The sequence below is a fragment of the Carassius gibelio genome, chromosome A6 (genome assembly GCF_023724105.1).
Source record: "Carassius gibelio isolate Cgi1373 ecotype wild population from Czech Republic chromosome A6, carGib1.2-hapl.c, whole genome shotgun sequence".
Lineage (NCBI taxonomy): Eukaryota > Metazoa > Chordata > Actinopteri > Cypriniformes > Cyprinidae > Carassius > Carassius gibelio.
Window position 1 is genome coordinate 24,726,772 of NC_068376.1, and position 26,264 is coordinate 24,753,035.

Consider the following 26,264-nt stretch of genomic DNA (forward strand, 5'->3'; position numbering starts at 1 on the left):
CACCATTAATTTCCATCAAGAAATCCATATCACTAATATTTCTGGGATTTTAATGCAGTAACAATTTATAGCTGGTGTTCAAATGCAGTTACCTAAATTGCTGTTGGTAAAGGACAGCTTAACTGTCTCTTTTTAATTAGAAGGTAATTTAATGTGCGAGCTGCCGTGATAGTGCCGGTCATTATGGACTTCATGATGAGCGTTTGATAACAAGCAGCACAAATATCTGTGTCTTGAATCTGATGGAAGACACTCAGTACTGTTGTACTGAAACTGATCAATGCAGTTCAGTTCTTCTTGATTTCAGCCGTATCTTTGCATGTCATATGTGCATATATGAAAACCAATTATCTATAGCTTTTTTTATAGTATCAATCAATCAATCAATCAATCAATCACCTTTATTTATATAGTGCTTTAAACAAAATACATTGCGCCAAAGCACTGAACAACATTCATTTGGAAAACAGTGTCTCAATAATGCAAAATGATAGTTAAAGGCAGTTCATCATTGAATTCATTGATGTCATCTCTGTTCAGTTGAAATAGTGTCTGTTTTAATTTGCAATCAAGTCAACGATATCGCTGTAGATGAAGTGACCCCAACTAAGCAAGCCAGAGGCGACAGCGGGAAGGAACCGAAACTCCATCGGTGACAGAATGGAGAAAAAAACCTTGGGAGAAACATAGAAGTATGACTATGGCAACACAGTTGATGAAAGATTCATATAATTCAGAAACAAACCACATTTGTATTGTGTCTATATCGAACATGTGAATCAGTTTTAGACCCTGACTATAACGGAATAGTCAGCAAGATGAGGAAGAAAAGATTTTAAATTAGAACAGAAAAAGTGGGAATTATAGAATGAAAAGCAAAGACAATTAATTGTGACGATTTACATGCATGATCATGATCTAGTCATTCATAGTGTATGAGAGCAGAAACTGTCTGCTGGAGGAGGATCAGAGATAGCTGTGTTTCTGTCAAAACTATTTGTAATGTTATATGCATTTAAAATTTTTTTTTAACTTTAACTGGCTTTTTGGTGGGTTTCAGAAGGTGAAATATTGCTAGGTTTAATTGCATGAATTAAATATGTGAAAACTACTGCTATAAGTTTTATTAGGCCATAAAGAAAACTTTGATAAACTGTCTACACATCTTTGCTCTGCATAGTTTTCTTAAAGAAATAGTACACATGAATCAATATTATGATGTGTTCATGATTCATAGACTTTGCTTTTTTTGATCAGTATATTTACTGGAAAAAAGAACAATAACTTAAATGTAGTGATTTTGTCTGGTAGTATGAACAATTATATTTAATAGTTATAATATTGTATTTCATTGTTTAGATCACATACCACACTGGCAAAATGCTTTTCTTATTCTAAACAAACCTCCTATTTTGAATTTTGAACTAAGTCTTACAATCCTTACAAGAAATGTACTTAACATCAAAATTGCACCTTCTGATGGTTTTACAGGAAATTATTAAGAAAATGAAATGCAGTACTTTTGTCTTTACTTTTACAGACATACAAGTGGTTTCCCTTGTGCTCCGGAGGATATACACCTGCTTTCATTGGTAATCTAGACCAGAAAAGCAGGATCTTTTGAATGTATCAAACACATCTTAACGCAGGGAAAGAGTTTACAAAACTCTTCCACCAACGATAACAGCGACAAATGTTTTCTATTTAACCGTTTTTAGAATCCAAAAACGGCGGATTATCTCCAGATCCAGTCCCTCCCCTCTCACTCACAGATGTCTGCAAGGTCCTTTTTTTTCTTCTTCTTTTTAGAAAAAGCAAGGATTATAAAGTCAATTACATTTTCAGCAGTTTGCTATCAGAATACATACAGCATTAGCAAATTTTTTTGTCTTTCCGTATTTTTTTTATAGTAAATACAAAGCAGTTGTGATAAAGCAAACATTGCGATTTGAGAAAATGAGGACACGCAAGCTATAATGTGGTGTATGTACAACCCACTTCAACTTGAGCTAAAATATCAGGGACAGGAAACAGTTTCCCGCAAAATAAATAGAAGAAAAGATAATATTGAAGCAAGCTGAGTGCCGTATCTTAACGACAAAAAATCTTTCTCATCAATACCAAATGCTTGGATAAATTTACAAATAGTAGTAACTGCCATTAAAGTACATTATACCCAGCTTATTGGTTGACAGGAGTGTTTTTTAATATAAAATTTAATAAATTGACAGACACAAAAAAACACAATCATAGAGCATTGCCAAGTTTAACAAAAGGACATTGGGAATCTCGTTTCAAATTTACAATGTAAGTGGCATACAATTTTTTCAAAGAATTAAAAAAAAAAAAAATCTAAAGTACGAGAACAAATGAAACTCTTCTCTCATTGTGTGGACCAGTTTGAAGTTCAATTCACATTGTGTTATGCAAATGTTTTCCCCTCTTCCTGGATTGAAATTTCCTGTGACGACACTGAACACAGTCCTAAACTCTTTCATCCATATCCTTCTCCTTTATAGCCATCATTTCCTGATAGAACACTCCCTTTTTTCCTTTTCATTGGCCCAGAGACAACATAGCTTTGATTTGGTCGTGTGTTGGTCTTGATCTCTGCCTCTCCTCTACTATTTTGGTCACAGGCAAAGACATACAGCTGCCCATCGAACAACCCTTTGGCTTTTTTTCTTCTTCTTCAACATAAGCCAGACACAGTAAAAGACATTGCGTCCTGCCAGTGCGGGGAACACTATAAGGATATTTGGCCTTTCGTTTAGCTATTGCATGGAACATAGAATATATCAACTTGTAGTATCTTGTATCTTTGGTAGTCACAGATAAGACACATAAACATCAACATAAGTAAAAAAAAAAAAAAAAAAAAAAAAAACAACACAAAGATGACAATTGAATTGGAAGTAATAAATAAGAACACAGAAAGTGGTTGATTGCAGTCATTCGAAAAAACTAAACAAAACGCAGTCAGTATGATTTGTAGAAGCCTAATCTAAAGTCTGTTCTCAACCTTGCGCAGTCCCGAAATTTGAATCAAAACTAGCCAGTGACAGCAGCTTCCAATTCGGAGCTGCTTCCTGGATTCAAATGGCCTGCGTTGGAACAGCCAAGTTGATGTGGCAAGAAGCGAATGGTCAGAGTGGGCTGCCCCAGTGCTGTAATGCTCAGTGGTCATGGCTGTGCCGTCAGCCTCGGTTTATAATCCCTTTAACATTTATCCCGTGTGTAAGTATTATCATGTAACTAAAAACAGAGACTGAGCTTATCATTGATGTGGCGAGACCGATATTGAAACTAGAGGAATGCAGTTTAAAGTCTTTTTAGACAAGAGTTGAATAAAAAGGCAAAAAGTTTCATATACGCCGACAATAACGTTCAGGAATCACAATTAGCTTTTGTCTAACAATCCTCTCCCTGGTGCTTATTTCAATTTTTTTTTACTTTTCATTTTGCAGTACAGATGATGGTTTCGATCAGCGATTTGATGCTAACATGCATCACCACAAAAGGGGATTTTGAAAGTATAATTTCACAACGATAAACGTTAACCTGCGTTGATTTCTCTGTCATTCATTCCACGTGAAAATTAAACTTCATTGGTGCGTGGAGAGGGAGCCTTCATTACGAGTAGTGCATTTGCAGATGGACTTCATGAGCAGGAAAGAGTGTGTGTGTGTTTGTGTGTCAGCATGCAAGGGCAATGTGACTGCAAAGCAGTGATCCGAAACGCTTGCAGCAAATGACAGAAAAATACTACAAGGTAATGTGACATTCTGTTTCAATTTCGTAAAGGAAAGAAAGAAGGAAAAAAGAGAGCATGAGAAGCCTTAACATTCATCCAGTGCTAAGCATGCCATAACTCCACGCCATTATTCATGAGGTCTGATCAGTTACCAAAACAAACAAACCCAACAAAAAACCATATATAGCTAACAGCACAGAGTGATGAGAAGACACTACGTTTAAATTATTTGCCCAGGAACCCTCAAAACACCAGACAGATATCCTCCAGCTGTGATGACAGCAAATTTGAAAGGGATAGTGCACTTAAAAAAAAAAATGCCATTTATTCAAAATCTTGTTCAAAAGCTGTATGACTTTCCTTTTATCCATAAAACACATAATAAGACATTTTTAAAGAGTGTGCCAGCTGCTCTTTTTCATGCAGTTACAATTAATGAGAAGTGGAGCGACATAAAAGCATCATAAAGGGGTTCCATATCGTTTTCTTTAATTCCAGGTAAGAAACTAAGAATCCAAAATCTACAGCAAGTCACCATTCACTGAAAACCTTCCCTTTCTTTGAGCCATGAGCAGATCACTGATCAGTGAGTTGAAGTCAAGAATCAGTTGCTTTTGTACTTCATCAACTACTTCACTAAAAAGATCTGACTTGATCTGAAGTGATTCGCTCACAGTTCAGACAACCCTACTTCTCTCATGAACTCAGGGAGAGCATTCACTCTCATTATACTGATTATATGAAAAAGCAACAAAGTATACCCTTCAAAACGAATCATTTTGTGTTTCATGGAAGAAAGAATGTCATTGGGGTTCGGAACCACATAAGGGTGAGTAAATGATGACAGAGTTTTCATTTTTGGGGGAACGGTCCTTTCGAGAATGAAGTCAAATACGTACACGCACACTGTGAGTTGCACGCTCATCAGAGCGCTTATGATTTGTGTGTGTGAGAGTTTGTGATCAGTGTTTATTAATGAGTCTTTCTCAGCTGTGTTTTCATGTCCGCTCTGGTCTCAGTGACACTTATGCCAAAAGGAAGTAAAAGCAGGCCCCAGTACCAAACGACTCTTCATCAGGCGATGAGTAGAACCGTACGTTTCTCGTCTTTAAACCGAAAAGTAGAAACAAATCAAAAATACTTCCAAATGGAATAGATTTTCTCATCTCATATTTTGTTTCGTATTTAATGGCACTAAGAGTAAATTGGAACATTTTAATAGCTGTCAGCAAGAGGATTGGGAATCCAGTCTTGGGCTCGCTATTTCTGGAGTGGTCTCACAGGTGACCGCAGTTAGTATGGCCTTTTCAGCAGAGGACCTGGGAGAAACCAGGCTTACAGCATGTCCTCATGATCGTGGTCATCCTCATAATCTCTGTTGTGGTCAAAGTCTGGACTGTGATTGGCTGTGGTCACAAGGGAAAGGGGACCTTCGAGCTCCTCGGGGTCCAGTGGCTCCTCTTTTACGCTGATATGATGCCTGGAAGTAAAACCAAATAGGAATGACAATTTATTTTCACACAAAAGCCTTCATTCTCAGAAAAAAAGCTATAATAATAAAACAAAATGTATTAACTTAATATATTATTTAAAATAATTATAATTCTTAATGAATTAATATTTTTGAAGGGGTTTTCTCAGGATATATTGTGCTGGCTTTTTCTTTCCTTTAATTTGACTTTTTTAATTGTTTTTCAATTTTGGATGGGATCTATAAAAACATGTAAAAAACAAACAAACAAACAAGACATAAGTTAAATACATACATAGTGGCCACAACTAATTAAATTCTTCCCTCATTTTAGTAAATCATGGCCGCATTGTACTAAAAAAGTTCCCTTTTTAATTCAAATCAAGACAAGGAAACACATTAGTACAACAGGGCCACGATTTACTAAAATGAGGGAACAAATTAATAAAATACGCGAACAAATGGTTTAACTAAAACGAGGGAACTGATTAATAAACAAGGGGACAAATTATATAAAAAGATATATTTTTGTCCCCAAGTCAGGTGAATGGCTCTGCATCAAGACAATAATAATAAATCATAACATATCAATATAAAGTAGCCAATAATTGTGCAATGGAGCCACTACCATCTACTGGTTAAATATCAAAAAAATAAAAAGACTGGTGTAATGACCAGCTGTTTCTCTAATGAAAGACACACAGCGCTCCTGATAACTCCACTTCTCTTTCAGTTCTTCCAGCACCAGGATACCTGCCGGCTTTATTTTCCACAGCTGGCCTGACAACAGGGTTTTCACTTTGAATTGATAAATGAGGGAGATTAACAGCGTGTGACGTGGCGACGAGAGAATGGACTGCGTCGAGCGGTGGCAGGCGCACCAACGAGCGAGCGGACTGTCTGTTAGCTTCCCGGTGGCGTCGGATCAGTGTCGCTCCGCGCGCTCCTCTTCTCGCTCGTTAACATGCACAACCTGTGAGGCGGGTCTCTAGAGGACAACCCTGCACAAGGTTTCGTCATTAATCAACTTCAAGCATGCAAAAAAGACAGCCACACAACACAGTGACCAGACAGCGCAGCGTACGCTTTAAAAACACGCAAAATTAATGCAACTTCTAACCAAAGTGTCAATAAGGGGAAGAAAAGCAGAGGCGTGCGAGACGAGAAGGGAAGGGGGAGGTGCTGACGACGGGGCCCAACACAAACGGCAGTGATAAGAAACAGAGCCCTTACAAGAATAATAACGCTGTCAGTTGTAAACAAGGCAAAACATGAACCCGGCCCACAGTCTGGGCACAGGATTGTCCACAGCGATGAGATCTGCCAAATTTCTCATTACAGAAACACTGCAGGACTAGAGCACCAATGAGCGAGTGCTGACTGTACCGGCGAAGATGACCAAAACCGAAAGGGGCTGTGGCAGAGCCTTTAAATTAATTAGTTGCACATGGCAAACTATCCACCTTTTTGATGAGAAAGTAAGCCATTTTCTGTGAATGTGCAAGACTTCCGGTTCATTAGCCATCGTAGGGAAATAACAACAAGAATAGCAGTAAATGGTCAAACTCTTCGCACTACAAACCAGTGTGTTCATAATTAAGATAATACATTAAAATAATATAGTAAGCAATAATATGGAAACAGTAGAGTGCAGTAGAAAAAACCTGGAAGCGAATGACACCGGAAGCCAGACCCATCAAATTTATAAATGGCCGCTCCTGCTCTTACAGGAAAAATAAGGTGGATATTTTCCCTCCCTAAATAGCCTCTCCTCTCATTCGCTTCTCATTCACGATTGTTAAAACAGCAGTCGTGCTAACAAGTTATCATATTTTGTGCGCGAATAATTAGAAAACTCTCTCCATTCTATCGGTTTTAGATCAAAGCGTCTCCATGTATCCCATGGCCTGCGGTTCTCAATCTCTAGCTGGAGGGCAAACATGAAGCTGTTATTAATATGCAGCTGCACTCTGCTTTAGCCTTCATTGTAATTAGGACTGAAGCATCAGATTGCAGGAATCTGCAACAATACACACAGGTGCAGACACTATAGAAACCCTTTTGTTAGATGTTATTAATTGTGATTCTAAATCATTGGAGAATGTATAATTAAAAAAAAAAATAAAGCTAGTATATAGCGGTTATATTAATAATGTGTTTATCTCATAATTACAGGCCTGGTTTACCTCGTAGAATGTTAAGACAAAGAATTATATACATGGACTGGCAATATGGTGTAATCGTTTTAATATTTGACATTTATATTATACACCATTTAAAACTCCTTATACAAACATTTGAATCCAAAAGGAATAAGGATTTTTTTTTCACTCGGGATAATGCTTTACAACAAAGTAATGTGGTGGTACCATTACATTTTTATAGCAGTAGCAGTGTCAGATGATAATACCACAGTAGTTAGTGTTTCAAATATTCATGCTCTATAGCTTTTACATGGTAATCCAACACACTTCATAGAAATGGAATTACCATGGTAAAATACATGTATTACCATAGTACTATGTAACATGTACCGTGATCCATAAATCTGGTAAACCTAATAAACCTCAGTGCATTTTATGTTAATGTTTTAAGTATGCTCATATATTTTAATACTTTGTACAACTTGTGTTTTGGGGCAACATCTTTGCTTTTGAGTGTGTTAAGTTGGCAAATGCCTGGACGCTCAGAGCACATCTCTCTGTATCCTGCGGATGGGGCAGGCCTGCAGCTATGTTACCAGCCATTAGAACTTCTCTCACCCACATCTTCACGAGTTCATTACCACACCATTATTTCTTTTAAAACAATCTGCTGATATTTCACAGAAATGGCAATAAATCTCGCTGAGCAACAAATAACCATTCTGTGCGCCGACATCTGGAAACCATGTTGTCTGCAGCGTATTATTTTAAGCTTCAAACACCACGGCGGTCCCTCCCATACAACAAGTGTATGGGGAGCTGTGGTTTCCAGCCCCGACCGCAGCTCAGCTACATGGAAATCTTGGAGCGGTTTCGTCGAGGCTAATTACGAACCCCCACCCCTCCCATCGTTGTTTTCTCGCAGAGTTTTCGGACGTGCTGCGAGTCCTGTCTGGCTGGAAAAAGGAGGCCAGTTCTGTCATCTTCTATTCACCAGTTTTGTAAATATTTAAACAAAATGGAGGCAATAATTAGGGAGGAACTCTGCGTAGTACACCACACACTATTGACCCATAATAAAAACAAGTTTAGAAACTTTCCTCAAAATAACACAGAGAGACACTATTTTCTTTATGAGCTCCCCCAACGTAGAAACCGGCCAAAGGTGGGGTTTCCTCTTAAGACTGCATTCACAATTCCTACTTCCTCTGTAAACTGCAGTTTTCTATATAATTTCATGGCTGGCTAAACATCTACTGTAATGTACATCAAACCCAACTGTGCGCTCGGAGACTATTTTCAACTCCTAGTGACCTGGTGGAAAATTTCCACCACCTAAGCCGCACGAGCCTAATGAGTCCTGGACATCTCCCTTTACCTTGCGTCCCTATCTCAGTCACACACACACTATGAAGGTGGGACGTGAGCCACTCACATAGCTGGCAGGGGTGAGCGTCCAGGGCTGCTGTCACTACCGTTGCTGTTCCCGTGGTCCATGGCCCCATTCATTTCATCTCGGATGGCTCTGGCAAGCGAGTTAAGAGTGGGACTTCCGATGGAAGCGGTAGTGTATAGAGGTATGTTGTTCTCTGCCATTGAAGCCTTAAACAGAATGGAGGGGATGAACTTGGTGAGACAAATTCCTACAAAACCTTCAGATACTTGAGCTCATCCAACATAAATAACCATTTATTCATTTTCACACTTGGACCTTTTTATGTGCTTAAAATAAATTAAATTAAATTTATGCATTTAGCAGACGCTTTTATCCAAAGTGACTTACAGTGCATTCAGGCTATCAATTTTTACCTATCATGTGTTCCCAGGGAATCGAACCCGCAACATTGCGCTTGATAACACAATGCTCTACCAATTGAGCTACAGGAACACTATCATTTTAATGATGACATGATGCATTTTCAAGTGAATTAAATAATTACATTTAGTTTTTTTTCCTTTTTCCAGAGTGTGTGCTGGATAATTAGTCAATATATTTGTGTTCTTATATATATATATATATATATATATATATATATATATATATATATATTGCACTCTGATAGTGCCACAAGGGAATGATTAAAGTCACCTTATAAACAAGCTAAATGAGTAGTAATTTCTAACAAGCTTTATTGTTATTCCTCATCAACTGTATACAAACTACTCTATTGTACAGTCAATGACTGCATGAGGGCAGCAACTAAATAGATGAATAAATAAAAGCATATAAATAAAGGATGAGGACTGGATGCTGCAGGATTGTGGATTTTACCTGGAAGGCTGCAGAAAGAGCGGGGCCATATCCCAAAGTGGTATGGATGTTCTTTACTAGAGCTGGACTTCTGTAGAGACAACCATATAAACCCACATTCAGTTCAGTACAGAAACGACTGTCTCCAGTCTACTGAACAGATTGATTTTACACTGAAGTCAGTATTTAGGGTACAATCTGATTTCCAATGAAACTCAGAAGGAAAATCACTAAACTATCAAACAGTGTTTAACACAATCTGTCTAACTCTGTCCCAAAACTAGATGCCTACTTGCCTACTTCACTTCCAATGAAAAGGCTGTTCCAAAATAATTATGCTGCCATCTAATATAGCTTGTTTTTGGCCAATGTATTCTTATGGAATAGTATTTTTCAGCAGCCTTTGTACCAGACATTTTTTTCCCATTCATTTGTCTCAAAAGGATTTTTCAAAAGGATTCTTTGTTAAAGAGTCAGAGAGCCAATATTAAAACCTACCAGCTGCATGGTGAATCATATCATCACAACTTTGATTTGAAGCAAAATCAATAAATGAATCAATCAAATCTCAAAATGACATGTCTGTGTACTTCACAGCATTAATGAGGGTAAGAGCTACCAGTATCCTATGTAGACCATATATAACAAGGGAGCTTGCTAAGTTTTGGGACAGAGTGTGAATTTATCTTTTATTTTAACATTGCATATTTTTACACAATCACATGAGCAATATATGTATTATGAAGAACAGAAATGAAAAAAAGCATAAGATATGAAAGGCTACATACAGAATGATTGAGCACACAGAGGCAGAGCATGCAGGGAGGGGGCGGGGCAGAGGGCGGTGCTTACTGAACAAGCAGCTCGTCACAGCTTTCATCAGCCGAGTGCTTCCTGGGGCGACCTCGTTGTATGTGGCGACCGCGTTTAAACTCTTCTTCGTCTACGGTCCAAAAGGACCCAAAGTCATCCTCAACTCTTACAAAACATTTATGCAGGGAGAGATTGGTGCGCACGGCACCCTGGGTTTGGGGATGGGGCGACAAGCAGCAGCAAGACAGACAGACAGTGATAGAGAAGAGGATATGAAATGAATGAATGACTGAAGCACAAGCGATTGGGGGTTACGGTGCACATAGCCAGCACATAACTCACATTCAGGCACATAGATGCACGCTAAAGCTAGCAGGGGGGGGGGGGGGTCAATAGGCAGCACAGCACAGAGACAATGACATGGAGCCCATCCATCAACACCACCAGACACGGGTTTGGTCAGCAACACTGCATGGGTGGCGCTGGAACACCTACCCGCTGATCTTTTGCGGCCTTCTCTTTTGGAACTCTAGCTCGTCGACGGTCCATACCGCCCCTTTAACGTTCTCTACCCGCACAAAACACTTGTGAAGACTAAGGTTATGTCGCACTGCGTTCTGCAGTTGGTGTGAGAGAAAAAGAAAGGCTATGAGTGCAAAAAACAAATGTGCTGGAATAAAATAAAAGTTTTTTATTTTTTATTTTTATAGAACCCACATTCTCTTGTATTTTATACATTTCTATAAAAAAATGAAAGTTCTGTTACCGTTTACTCATGATTTTAGATGTTTTGCTGAATTCTTGGCTGCCAATGGCACCAAACAGCAATGATTATCACAAATCACATAATAATCACAATGTGGAGTTTGAAATTTGATAGCTAAGAAGGCAAGGCAATTAAGAATTAAATATGGGTCTGCTTGTCACACAAACCTATTATATAACTTCAGACTTTTATGGCACTTATGTAGAGCTTGAAAGAGCAGCAAGGACATTGTTTAAAACCTTTCCTTTTGTGTTCAATGAAGAAATAATGTCATACAGGTTTGGGATGACACAATGGTGAGTAAATGATGACAGAATTTTCATTTTTAAGTGAATTATTACTTTAAGGATTTTAAAAATTCGGTAACACTTTATAATAACTGCACACTATTAATCATTAATTAAGCATTAGTAAACAGATAATTCATAATTTATAAAGCATTAATAGACTGTAATAAGCAGTTTATAAATACAGATATAAATGCTTTATTCTTGATTTAAAAGCATATCTATAATGTGTTTAATAATTGTATTTTCATACTTTATTCATGATCAATTTATCATTTCTCAATGAAGTATAGCATTATTTACAAACCAGATATTTAGGAGTTGCCAGTGATTCATAAGATCACAAGAAATGTAGTAAATTCAGGTAGTTATAGAGCATTTAGTAGTGGTCAGTTAACTATTTATGTGAGCTCATCTAAAGTGAGGACTAGTTATGCCTTGTAAAGCATTTATAAAAGATATTTAAAGGCTCAGTTATCTTCTAAACAAAAAACGGAAACAAACACAACACAGTGATACAGAACATATAAATATTAATAGCCTTTAAATCTCATTCGTAAAAGCTTTACAAGGCATAAATAGTCCTCCCTTTAGATGAGCTCACAAAAATAGTTAACTAACAACTACATATGTTTTATAATTACCTGAATTAACCCTGAATTACAGTAGAAATACATGTTAATAAACCATTTATTAACACTATAAGTAACTATTACTATATGTCTGAATAAAAAGATGTATGAATGCACATTTAAATAATTTATTAATCATTTACTTACAATTTCTAAGTGATCTTATGAACCACTGACAACTCCTTAATAACTGGTGTGTAAATAATGCTATACTTAATTTAGAAATGATAAATTCATCATTAATAAAGTATGAAAAAACAATTATTAAACAGATTATAGATATGCTTTTAAATCGGGTATAAAGCATTTATATGTGTATTTATAAACTGCTTATAAATGTTTATTAATGCTTTATAAATGATTAATTAACTGTTTCCTAATGCTTAACTAATGATTAATAGCATGCAGTTATTATAAAGTGTTACCAAAAATTCTACTGTTTTCCAATAAAATTATCTAAACATCATTAAAACATGATGAATTCACCTGAAAAGCAACATATTAAACATTATTTTCACACAATATTTAAAACAACAAGTCTTTTTGCACAGTTTTATGAGATTTTTTTAAGTTAGATCTGACGTTATATACACTATCATTGAAAATCTGAGGTCAATAAGATATTTTTATTCAGCAGTGATGCATTAAATTAAGTGTCAGTAAAAACATTTATATTGTTACATAATATGTATTTTTCAAATAAATTCTGCTCTTTTAAACGGTTGTATTTATCAATCCTGAATTATAATTTTTTTTTTATCAAGGGTTTCAACAAAAATATTTAGCAGCATGACTGCATCTCTGTGATAATTTAAATTTTATATATATATAACACAGCCTTGGTGAGCATAAGAAAACTTTAAATGGTTGTGTATTAAGCCTTTTTGTTTTCTTCCAAAAAAACTTCTTATACAGAGAAATACAATGCTGAAGAACCAGCACCTTGGACTACCAACAAAATTCCAGACTGCACAAACAGTCTGATAAACCTGACTCTTTGGCAGTTATGACTTTATCACTGTAGCTGAACAATGAGGGGAAGGGATGTAATTCTAACATGCTCTGCTTGTTGCGTTCTTATAAATTACACTTTCATCAGGCCATTTGTACAACATGAGGGTGATATTTAGTAAATAAAGCCCTCATTGATTGATGGAGGCCTGTGTGGGTGTTTGTCACTCTGGTGCTTTATCATTCAGCTCTGGTAGAAGTCACAGATAGTTCATCATTTTCTGCCTCACTTCAAAAACGGAAACTGAAAATGCTTGAGTTAAATGCCAACGCTCAACAAAATACCAGGGGAAAACATCCTACTCAAATGACCAGATTTCCCCTTAAAGCTGTTGAAATTCTTCCAGAGTAAACCGAAAAACACTTTCAAATGAAGAGGGACTTTCTTCCAGAAAGAACCATTAAGGACTTCTAAGGACCATTAAGTGAAATAAATCATATCTGGGGGAAAATGCATACCTTCTCTGGGTAATTTGAACTTGTTGACTAAATCCCACTGGGCAAAATAGCATAAATTACACCAATTTTACATGGTTTCTGTTTGTGTCTCTGGTGTCATTTGGAATAGTTTTTTTTATGTTCATAATGTTATGATATCTTAATATCTGGGACTAGAAATATGTTTGTCAGTAGCAGTTTGTTTAAAGAACTAAAATACACAGTGGCGTCTAAAAGTCTGAGATCACAAGTGAAAAAAAATCTGTTTTGCCTTATAATTTGATCTAATTTCATTATTTTTAAACAGCAACAATACTTGTCACAAATTTGCTTCTTTTTTTCCATGTGTCTTGTTCTTACTTTTTTTTTTCTTCTAATCAAAATTCTAAAACTACATTTCTAGGTTTAAACTAGATTTTAAATCCCAGATCTATAATACAGTCTCAGACTGGAACCCACTGTATGTCCTTTATATCTATATGCTTGTCATGAGCTCAGAAGTGCGTGGGACATTAAGAGAGGTGTGCAATACATTCTGGGGGTGGTTTTCTACTGCTATTACAACAATTAAGTTTTTTAATTTTTTGTCTTCTACTTCATTTGATGTTTTTTATTCTGTCAACTACTGAGAAAATTCCACATTTATTGTATATTATTGAAACAGGAAACACAAAACAGGAAATGTGAAATCACCTTCCATGTTGCTGCATTGCGTCTGAAATATGCAAACATTCGCGTGAACCAGTTGTAGATCTCGTTTAGTGTTAGCTGTTTTTCTGGCGACTCTAGTATTGCCTAGAAAAACACACACAAACACACACACACACACACACAAATGCTGATAAGCAAAAAAAAGTTCCATTTATGTTCAAACCTGGAGCAAAAACAAAGTGAGATGCACATGGTTTGTAAAGTTCAAGTTAATCTGAGGGTGCATGTAAAACAGCTCCACGTTTTTCCGTTCTCAAATGGGAGCTACTTTGTTTACTAGACGCTTCCTTATGCAAATGTGCCAATTTGAGTACATCCTTTTCCGTTAAACGGCAAAAAAATAAAATAAATAATTTTATATAGCCAGATTATAAAGTGGCAATTATCCCGGGTCCAGTTTAATGCCTGTGCTATCACAGATTACCAGTTCAGGCATGATAATTGACTGGGCATCTCAAAGACGTCCTCTTCCTACTGTTGTGTGAAATGAATTCCGTAATAATCACATTGGCTATAATACTTAATCAAAAGCAATTGTTATATATGGGCGTTTTTTGCCCCCTCTATGAACACCAAGTGCTCTCACGCTCATTTGCAGATGGCTAATCTTGAGCTCTGCTGTTAAATTGCATCTGAAATTTAACGGCTGTGATGGTGGGGGTTTATCGGTTTGTCTTTAAAGAATTTGTTAATGCTGAATATTTACACTGCATACATACATACAATTCTATGCAAGTAACATCTAATGTGAAGATGCTCAATTACAATGCAGTAGGTGAGTTAAATATATCATGCAAAAGTGGCTGCGGTCTTACCTGTCTTATTAGCGAAGCATATGTGAAAGGAGGTCGTACTTCAGCATTCATGTAGAACTCTTTGTTCTGGACAATATCTGTTCACATGGACCAGACACAAATGTTAAGAAATGAACTAAAACCTGGTCACACCTTACATTACATTAAAAGACAGCATATAGTTCAAATTGTAACCAAAAAAGACCTGAAGCTATGTTCCATTTAAACAAAATCACATTTTCATTACTCAGTTAAAATATAAAAATCAAACAAATAATAGTCATATGCTATTTTAAATTATGTTATGTTACATTACTGAAAATTTATGGGGAAAAAATGTGTTTACTTGCCATGAAAATAATGCAAAAATGTATTATTATTTTTATTTTAGGGTAAATCTGCACATATGTTTGTAAGATTTGCCCACTGATCCTGATGATTCAGTATGTTGAATGTCACAATGAAGCTTCCAAGCAGTCTGGCTGTACCTGGAGATATGGGCATGATGTACTTGTCCGAGTAGCGTCTGCGCATGGGACCGACACTGTGCAGGCTGGTGGGAGTGATAACGGAGTGGGTTTGTGAGAGCGGCGTGAGGGGGGCCGTCGGGGTAGTAGGCGTTTGGGGCAGACTTAGGGGTGGCGAAGCCTCAGGAGCCGTCTTGGACAGGGTGACGTTAGAGACCAGGTTCAGCTGAAAAGAACAGAGTGAAAACGGGGCGCATTGTTAGTCACCGCTGATGCCTGCGGATGCTAATTGTTAACATACCACCCAATCAATCTCTGCACCACAGAGGAACATTGGTGGCATGTTGGTTTGTAAATAGTTGTAAACACCATGCTTTCGCTTTCCACGTCCATCATTCTGTGAGCAAATAGAGTACATCTCCCGGTTGCCCTTTTGTTTGGTCTGCTGGCGTGCTCCCAGAATGCTTTGCTCACTCTCTTTGCTCTCAGACGGTAGCAGTTTTGCTGGCTTGATGGAATGAGTTTCTCACCAAGCCCTAAGAGGTTCCTAATAAGCTGCAGACAGAGAGAGGTCAATCTACACTAATTACAGGCTCAAATAGTAGAGTAAGGACCCTAATTAGTTGCTACTTATGAGGGTGATACTACAATTAAATGTCACATCTGAATGACCCTCATCAGCCCAAAGGTTTGGCATACGATGGTTCTTCTGGAGAAATAGTTAGTTTTTTTCCCTCCCTTATCAAGTGGCACGAGGAAGGGAACTAGTAATAATGGCTATAAGGTAAAATAATTAACCAGTGGGTTAGTTAAGGAGCATTCTTGCTTGCAGTCATCAGTGTCACATTTCCTGTTTTACTGGAGTGGAAAATGCAAGGCTGACCCAATGATCCTGCTATTAATTTGTAGGAGATGAGAAAAAAACCTAATGACACATATACAAATTTCCCCCACCAAATTGATCTAATTGCTCATTTGCCAATCTGCGGTCTACGATGAGGGAGACCATGTGACAAATACAAGGACAAACAGATAGAAAAGAAAAAAAGGGCACGCGGAGGTGGGTTTTTTCATCATGGGCCACACTCACCGACAGATTGGGTGAGTGAATTAATGAAATGTCAAGGCTGTCAATTGCTTTGGAGGTATCAGATGTCCAATTTTAATCTATGATGTTGCTGCTGACAGTGCAGACGGCGATGAGGCTGTGAAAACCAACAGACAGTGTTTAACATCTAACCCAGGCCCCACCACACGGATACGTCTCAGGCCACGCAATTACCACACACCCTATTAACGGTCATTACCATACAGATGCTCTGTCTGATAGACAGGTACATAATAAAGAAATCTGAGGGCTGACAGAAGCTTCATCCTTGACATGCCATTGTCTTCATGCCTAAACCTTTTTTCTTTCTTTTCTCTTTTTTTGTTGTTAATTGGTTTCTGGTGCTATATATTTATATTATAAAACAGTTTGGGTCCTATATGCTGACTGGTCTATATAGAGATCCAGCTATGCTAAAATATACCATATAGTACCATTTATGATACCTAGCTACTGTGTAAATCAATGCACTGCCTTGGAGATTATAGAAAAAAAATGTTTAAAGAAAGATTGTAGATTCATTTTTTTTATATATATATATTTTAATATATATATTATATATTTGTATTATTTAAGAAGACAAAGGAGTTATTTGCCATTGATTTTCAATTTTTCTTGTTAAATAAAATGCAGCAAGAAATGTGAAAAAGCTGTTTTGAAATTAATATATATAAAATGAGCTGTTTATAAATATTACAATTATTGGGGTAAGATTAATGAGCAGTATATTACACAGGAAAAACATCTAATATTTTAAAACATAAAATTAAAGCGTGAATCTAAAACCAAACACACGTTCCAACATTAGCCAAGCTATTGACCAAATTGTGCAAACAGACTAACAACAATATCAGCATCTGAGACCAATTTTCATATACAAGCGTTAGGGTGTCAGATATATCTGTACAAATGCTAATTCCAACAATCAGCATGTGACAAAGGCAAAGCTCCACTGAATGAACTATTGTCACCCACTGTCCCAGGACAACAGCTCTGAGCACCACGGGGCAAGTACTTCCATATGCTTCTAAGTTAAGTGTGCAAGTATCATATTAGACTAACAACTAACCTTTTCTTGTTTTTCTTTAGAATTTTAAGTTTATATATTTATAAAAACAGATTTTTTTATATATATATATATATATATACTTTACATTCCTTGTTTTTTAATATGAAAAGTCATAAGCATAAGTGAATGATAAACAACTCTTATCTGTGACATGCACAGATGCACACTAATATATGCACATTTGGCATACTATTTACAACATACTATCAGTTGGTGTGCACTAATTAGAATCACATGTGCTATTTACAGACAGTATGCAAACTGAGACACGAGTCGATGCTCAGATGTCAAGAGTGCTTTACTCACTGGCTGTGGGGCAGGTTTGGGCTCTGTAGACTTCACATGAAGATGAGTCATCATTGCTTGGAGACGTTCTTTGTCTTTCGTTAACTTTAATTAGAAAAACAGAAGAAAATAAAACATGTAAACTATAATAAAAAAATACAGCACTTTCATTGTAGTGCAATATTCTCTGTTATCAGTAAAATAAAGAACCCAGTGTGGAAGGACAACTGACAAACATATGGTTATTCCTGACATACATGTACTCAAATTGTGACCGTTACACTTGATACAGAGACAAAACTCTAAAGGTTTATTAGCTACTGAAAATGAACACACAAGCTATAGTCTTCAGTCATGGTTACTTCAGCCAAAGTGAATCCACATTGAACATTAGAAGACCTTCCAGATCTCCAGATCTGGGCTGCATTACCCAATAACATTGTAAGCATAAGCTGATCATAGAAACCATTGGCAGCAATGATCTCTACGATCTACTTAGGCTTATGATGATTTTGGGGAAATGCATCCCAGTTCTGCTCCTCTCAGCTGGTACTTCTGAATCTATATGTGTGGCCCTCTTTGATCTCTGTATTAGGGCAGTAGCCAAGAAAAATGTACTGGCATCATGACATACTTTCAAGCATTGGAATAGAGCATAAATGACTAATGATTGGACAGATGAGCATGCATATAAAGAATGATCATTGCACTTTGATGCCAGGGGTGAATTCTTCCAGCACAAATAAGAGTGTTGCATACATTAAGAAATGAAAATATTAATCATAAATATTGAGCTAGATTTGACATCAAACCAAAGATCAATGTGTTGACCACTGTACAATAACTCAGGCTCTTTTTAATGGTCTGAGCCTGAATCTAAGAGTATATCTATCTCCCAATTTTCTCTTAAAACCAAGACTTCTCATTCATTTCCCATACATCCCCACCTCTGGGATGCCAATCAGTGAGCATTTGTTACGATTAATGTGCATTAGCAAGTGATGCAATACAATAAACAAAATGAGTCAATCAATTCACTGAAATGAATGGTAGATCACCCACATTCGAAAGTGTGACTCGATTTTTTCACAAAGTGTTTTATTGTGGTGCCAAATAGTTAAAAGTCATAAACGACTTTAAAACCCAGTAAAATTGGAAATGTAATTATCTTGTGGAGTTAGCCCCAGGGCACTCCATATATCTTTGCCTGGCTGTCATGCGAACATAACACATTTTTAATGACTGGTTACTCACAAATGTATAAAATAATTTCATTTTTATCCCTCCCTCCTCTATCTCTGAGCTGCTACTTGAGAGTAAATGAGAGAGAGAGAGAGAGAGAGAGAGAGAGAGAGAGAGACAAGAAGCAAACTTTTGAAGAAGTCAGAAAAGGAGATGAATGAGGAGACATTAGATGTTACCTGCAGTTCCAGCTGTTGAACTACTTGCATCTGTACCCTGCACTGAGCCGTGCTCCTGTCATCCAAGGCATGTTCATTATTCAGATGTCTACAGAGAGAGAAAGAGAGAGCAGCCTTTATTTTAGTACCATATTTTACAGCCATCTATTAAACATTTGATAAAACTTTCATGGTAAAATATTGAATTACATTATCCGCACACTCTGCAGGGCAGTCATTTATTTCTCCATATTGGAAAAGTGAAAATGGCCCGAGATACGCATATACTAAAATGATAAAAAGTAAATAAAGCCAATGTCCACACATCCACAGATATCAAATTCCCCCAAACACAAATGAAGAGTGTTTTAACAAGATCTCTGCATTACCAGAAATAGAAGCGCTCTTCACACGCCTCATGCATAATTCACAAACTGGTCGTTTCTTTGCAAACCTACAGAAACCAAGTTGGGCTGATGAGAGAAGCGCCTTGCCAAACTCAGGTGAAGAAAAAAAACATACTAGAAATCATCAGGCGTGCACTCCGCAACCCTCCCAGCTTTTAAAGTGAAATGGATTCTTCTATTTTTCAGTGGCTTCTGCAGTTAATTATGTCATTTAGATTAAGAGAACTCAAATGAAGCCAGAAGAAAAAAGGCAAAGGACAACAAGGAGAAAAGAGATGGAATCTGTCATAAACTTGAATTATGAATATAATTATGCATGATTATTTTATACTGCCAAGACCTTTTTTTCTCCCCCGCACGTTTATAACTAATCTAAATAAGTAGCTGGCCTCTGCAAAGCGGGCAAAGCTTTCTTTCTTTTTCTTTTTTTACCTCTCCTTTTTTTGTCGTGATTTATATAAAATGGTGGAGATAAGACTCACTAGTGAAGGAAATATGATTGGAGGATTTTTATCAGCCCTCGCATGAATTATGGTTTGAAAATGCTTATGCAGGGGCATTTCATTAATCATTTAATCATAATCCGTGCAGGATGTTTGAACTGATTTCACAAATACCCTTTCATTTCACTACTTCATTATGCCCACTAATGGATCCAATATATTATATATCATAAATTTTATCACATCTTCGCTGACCATGTAGGTCACTGTCACCAGGCAGAGGCTGGTTGAATGGAACACTTGCATTTTCCACGTGCTCGTCTTTCTAAATGCACGTTTACTGTCTTCCACCGCAAATCAAGTGTCGTGCCTGGACCTGAGCAGGGGCCGAGACAAGGGGAGCCAGAACTGATGTTGATGGCCTAATAAATTTGGCGAAGTGGCATGACATGATGACAGTGGCGCCATTATTAAGAATAAAGACAACATACGAGCACGGCTGAAAATACATGTGGTGAAAACACACTTAACAACACTCGTGACGGAGAGCAGTTTTGACTTCGGAAGTGGAGCACTCAACCTTGAAAGGGAAATGACATAAACGTGTGTCAAAACGGACTCTGTTTGCCTTCAGAATGAGCATATAAATACCACGTGTCTTTTTGAACATTGACACAGCGTGAAGGCACCTTTTAAGATATTCTGAATTGATTGCTACGTAAAAATAACACAAGGATTAGGGATGGCGAGTGTTTTAACATGGCCACGATACATCCACACCTTGTTTAAAACTATATTGCGTCTGTTCTAGCTTCCAACATTGATCAACTAAAAACAAGCTGCTTTTGAAGTCAGGGAAGGTTGAAGAGGGATCATGTAAACATTTCAAAACAACCACCCAGTTTTCATTTGTGGAGAGATAAAATAGGGACAGGGCATCTCGCATTTTCAGTGAATGGGGCTGGATGTGACATGCTTTGGAATTCGTAGTTCACGGCACCCTGCGAGCCCCCGCTTCCTCTTTTCATCCTTTGTTACTGTGGACGTTCCCCCCCCCTGTCCTCTCCTCCATTCCGTCTAATGACATGTAGAGTCACAGTGCATAATTAATAAGAAATGAAATATTCAAATGGCCCTTAATGCAGCCTCTCGGAAGAGTGTCTGGACAAGAGGAGCTCCGGAGAATGGCAGAATTGACGTCGGGAGAGACTATGAGCGCTGGCATGTGTCACTTTCTGGACTTCAAACGGGGGCTGTTTAAAAACTTTCTGGCAGGATGACAGTCCCTAATGTAAATGGCCATAATAAAACAAGTTAAATAGACATTGCTTAAACAGTCAGCATTTTACAGATCAGTGAAGCTAGCTGTCCTTTAGCCCAGGTTTTAATGATGCTCTGGAAGGCTGATGCTCTGAAAGGTCTTTATTATAGTGACGGCTGGACGAGCTATTGTTTATTCCCAAACACACACAGCCGTTTCAATAGCTAAACATCCGTCTGTTTTTCCTTATCTTTTCACACTGCGTAAAAAGAATTATGCTTATCTACTGATTTTATTTACTCATACTGCTCGTCTTTGATGGGTAAACACAATTTCCAGGATGGGAACTACAACACGCGTGTTTGCGATAGTTAACCGTAAGAAGAAACCAGTTCTAAGACTAATACTGTAGAAACTGAATTTACAAAGTAAAGTGATTTACAAAAAAACATGAATACCGAAACTCACACATAGGATGTCTTTTGCACCTAGATGGCAGCACTACTGAGTTTGACCTTTCAAATATTCCATGTCATAAAGAGGCCTTGACCTCTGTAAAAGCTGTTCTATAAGTCTTTGGCCCACCCTTCCTGTCCCACTGGAAAAACACAAATTGGTTTATCACCGCTTCCTTTTTATTTATTGGAAATTTTATCATCCAGCACAACTACGTATGAGAAGTTTTGATTTAAAGACAAAACAAATACCCGTATGATTTAAAACAACACCGCTGCACATCACTGGTTGTTGCCTTTGGCTCAGCCTGCGGAGATCCATGTGACATTAGTGCGCATCTCTCACCGTTCCTTGCCACGTCCGCCCAGGGGCCCATCTTTAGCTACCCAGAAAACTCTTATCATCCAGCCAATTTACTCCCTGATTTCTGTTTATGGTTCTTCTGGCCCTTTGAGTGGAGGATGTACATGTGGGAATGTTTAGCGCATGGACGGTTAACACCTTCAGCCTGCCAGCTGAACTCTCACCCAGCTTCGCTTTTTACAAAAGCGGCTTTGTAGAGTCTCCAAATGTTTTCTCAACATGTTCCAAGCAGTTTAGGGCAGACAAGAAAAGTAAACAAGATGTTGCCATGATAAAAACACTTGTGTAAACATTGCAGAGTGTACTTAAAGAGAGCAATTCTCTCTCACTCTCTAGCTCGATTTCAGTTTTGAAATGCTAATTTCTCTTATTTAAATAAGCAAATGATGAATCAGGGTTTTGGCCAATAGAAAAAAGAACCACAATCCAAAAACACACCGTAACAGATCCGTGGTTTAGAAAAAACAGGGCAGCAAACGTTCTTTCTAAACTCTCATGGAGAGTGAATACACTTCCTTAAATTTTTCTCAATAGGTAAACACAGTTTTGAGATAGATAATGTTATTATCTGTAAAAGTGTTTACTGAGGCTGGGCTGGTTTTAAAAATGCCTTCAAATAAACTGGCAAGAGAAGCACATGAGCAACGACCCTGAAAGAAACCGAGGTGGAAAATAATACAAAAACGCACAAGACTAAAAAAAAAAAAAAAAAAAAAAACTGGTAGGAGTGCAGCTGTAGTTCTGCTTACCACTCGTTTTTTCTCCTTTTGGTCTCAGCTTGTGGGTCTTTGAGTCTGGCTTATTTTAGTTTGATCTCAAAATAATGGAAAAGTGCCATATCTTGTTTAGAGTGGGAGTAATCTCAGCCTGACACACACTCACTGATCTGCTGCCACACAGCACGTTTTCATCATCTCATCACACACACACACACAGTGGAGATTAAGTGAGACCAGGTCTTCCTCAGAGCATGGATCAGGGGAAATGCTGTCTAAACTGTGCACCTTTAGCCTGACCTTGGGTTAAGGTGCTATTTAAGGAGCGTGGAGCTGTGTGTTGGGTAGGGGTGGTTAATCTGTCTGATTTCCCGATTCGATTCGATTACGATTATTGAAGTCCCGATTCGATTACAGTCGATTTTCGATTATTAACGATTCTCGATTAACGATTATTGATTTTCCATTTCACAACAGTAAGTAGTAAACAAACTGTGTAAATCATTACTAATAAATGGTAGAAACAAACCGAATGCATGTAGCGGTTGGGATTTTCAGTTTACTACATGCAGCAGGCATTCTGATTCCATGTATGGGGCACATATATATTATTCATATGACACACAAACACAAGTAGACAAGACCTTTTTAGTTCAAAATCTATGCCCCGTGTCACATCGCCTCTGCTTCTGCTATGAGCAGCGCGACCATATCTGCCTCGCGCACGCGCCGAGTGTGCACAGCTCGGACTACTGTCAGTGTCATTGCGACTCCCCACCTTGCCTCCTAACTGTCCTATGAATACTTCGACCTCGTCTAACATACCCAGAGGCATTAGACAAAGTTTCCACTACAATACTGTCACCGCGATTGCGGAGAGGTGCGGTCAGAAGACAAATATACATGTCTAGCGCGGAAAAAATCTCCCGCTTCGTCCACGCAACTCTAACACGCCTGCTAATTTCGCAATGAACACTCCGACCCCTGCAAACATTGTTCACACCTCTGACATTTGGCAAAGGACCATTTACATTGGGCAAAGGATTCACCGTTTGTGCTTGGTGTACTTTCACTTTCAATATCACCGTCATCTTCTGGATACAGATATTCCCCTTCAGAATCAGTGTCCGCGAATAGAAGTCCCAACACTTCATTGCGGGTTTATTGAAGCCTTATTGATGCCATTAGATAATAATAAAAATAATAATGATAATAATAATAATCTAATGCCAATACTCGCTGACTTTGACAACATTGGTCAGATAAAATGGCTCACTCTCACAGTAGCTCCGCTTTTTTTTCGCACTGATTCAATGCGCTCTCGAATATTTTGTTAAGGAGCATTACGTTTTTTTGAGTCAGAGATTAAGTATTACATGTCTGCTATCTGGTGCAGGGGAGGTCGCGTGAAATTTGACACCCTATTTGACAAAATCGGCCGTTTTATTCAGTGCCGCATCTTGTCGAGTAAACTCGACCATGGTGCCAAGAGGGTTAGAGCTCCTGCCATGAAAACCAAAATAAATCCACACGCTTGCTTTGAGCCCAGATGGAGCTGGGTGGTTCGGTTGGTTGCTCGCTCCTGGTTTTTCCATTTTACACACCTGTTCTGGCTGCTTGCTAACTGGAACTGGGCGCGTTCGTGACGTTCAACTCCCGGTATAATTTTTTTTTACAAAATAAAATAATGCAAAAAAAAAAAAAAAAATCGATTTTTGAAAATTTAATAATCGATTCATACTCGTCCATAACATACTCGCGATTAATCAATAATCGATTTTTTTCACCACCCCTAGTGTTGGGCAGTATAGACTGGACTTTAACACCATGAACGGGTCAGTTAATACATAGTGGGCAGGTGAACAGACACTGGTTGTAGGTAAAATCATTGTAACAGTAGGAGCTGTGGTGCAGTGGTTAGCGCACAAGTGGCCTGCTCCAGATCTCTACTATATGTCACATAAAATAACTCAGATTAAAAATAAAAGAAATAAAAATGAGAAGCCTTATGTTTTTGAGTTTATGCTCACCAAGGCTTCATTTATTTGATCAATTCTAATTTGCCTATTTTCTGCTTATTATCATTGTATTGCTGCTTCAAATTTGCGTGGAAACTGTCATTCAAAAGAAAGTTCAAAAGAAAAGCATTTAATTGAAATAGATCTCTAGTAATCTTCTGTGATCTGCAGCATTATGAATGCCTTTACTGTCACTTTTGATCAATTTAATGCATCCTTGCTAAAAAAAAACAAACAAACAAAATCTTTAAAAGAATCTTACAGACCCCATTTTTTGTGTGCATAACACAACAACACAAAACCTCTTAATAAAGTAATTTAAAATGTAAACATATGTGATTTAGAAAACAGTATGGCTCAACACATTCCCACAGTTTCCGTATGTTGCGGGTGGTTTCTGGGTGTTGATATGTGCCTGTTAGGGGGTTCTGGGCTTTTTTTTAATGGATGCTTGCTAGTAAATGTCAAAAAGTTTGTTCAAATGCCTAAACCTTCAATGCGAGCAATATTAATAGCAAGCACCAATAGTGTGTTTCTAAATGCAAAAAGAGAGAGACTCGGACAGAGAGAGAGGGAAAGAACTAGAAAATCTCTTCTTCTTGTCTGTAAAAAGGCAGACAAGGGCAAACCCGCTGTACTCTCAGAATGTGGGCTACCGTAGATAAACATACCCACGTGTTTGTTTTGGGACAAAGTGTCAGTAATCACCATGGGGACCGCAGTTATCGCAGGCAGCACAGAACCCTGAGGAAAACCACACCACAGAGAGCAGGCAAAGAGCAGCTCACCGCACACCCACGTCAAGAACCCAGCCCACACAGAGAGAGGACAAAAAACAGGCAAGGGGATGAAAAAAGTACTGTTACGGGACACTAGGTTGACTTTTTTTTTATGTAAAACCATACAAAATGTTAGTGTAACATTTAGACAAAAATGTGCACAGGATTCAATTTAAGTACGATTTAGAAACAAATCCCAATGGATCTAAATGCTAATTTCCTCATATGATTCCAACAGAACACAAACAAAAAAGATTCTAATTTGAAATGAAAAGAGTAGGATCCTTGAGAACACATTGGTACTTAGTTCCAATTGTAATTTTATCCTGCTGGTAATCTTAATGGTTTAACATGGGAACTTTATGTTCTAAGAGCTCCAGCTTTAGTTTTAGTAAAAAAAAAAAAAAAAAAATCAAATTA

At 37.7% G+C, this 26,264-nt stretch overlaps 1 protein-coding gene across 13 annotated transcripts in view; it reads right to left on the reverse strand.

Annotated features, from left to right (window-relative positions):
• Positions 1-2,181: 2,181 nt before the first annotated feature.
• LOC128015851 (forkhead box protein P1-B) overlaps positions 2,182-26,264 on the reverse strand; it is a 172,310-nt gene continuing 148,227 nt past the window's right edge. For 9 of the 13 annotated variants that reach the window (XM_052600054.1, XM_052600053.1, XM_052600059.1 and 6 more), the window contains 9 exons: positions 19,423-19,510; positions 18,023-18,106; positions 15,561-15,765; positions 15,094-15,170; positions 14,261-14,362; positions 10,929-11,050; positions 9,642-9,711; positions 8,805-8,971; positions 2,182-5,234 (listed from right to left, as the gene is read on the reverse strand). In XM_052600054.1, coding sequence (XP_052456014.1) covers positions 5,090-5,234; positions 8,805-8,971; positions 9,642-9,711; positions 10,929-11,050; positions 14,261-14,362; positions 15,094-15,170; positions 15,561-15,765; positions 18,023-18,106; positions 19,423-19,510 — 1,060 coding nt within the window. In that variant the 3' untranslated portion in view covers positions 2,182-5,089. Of the gene's footprint in view, positions 5,235-8,804; positions 8,972-9,641; positions 9,712-10,472; positions 10,643-10,928; positions 11,051-14,260; positions 14,363-15,093; positions 15,171-15,560; positions 15,766-18,022; positions 18,107-19,422; positions 19,511-26,264 lie in introns of all 13 variants that reach the window. The other 4 variants (XM_052600049.1, XM_052600051.1, XM_052600050.1 and 1 more) reach the window with 1 other exon arrangement.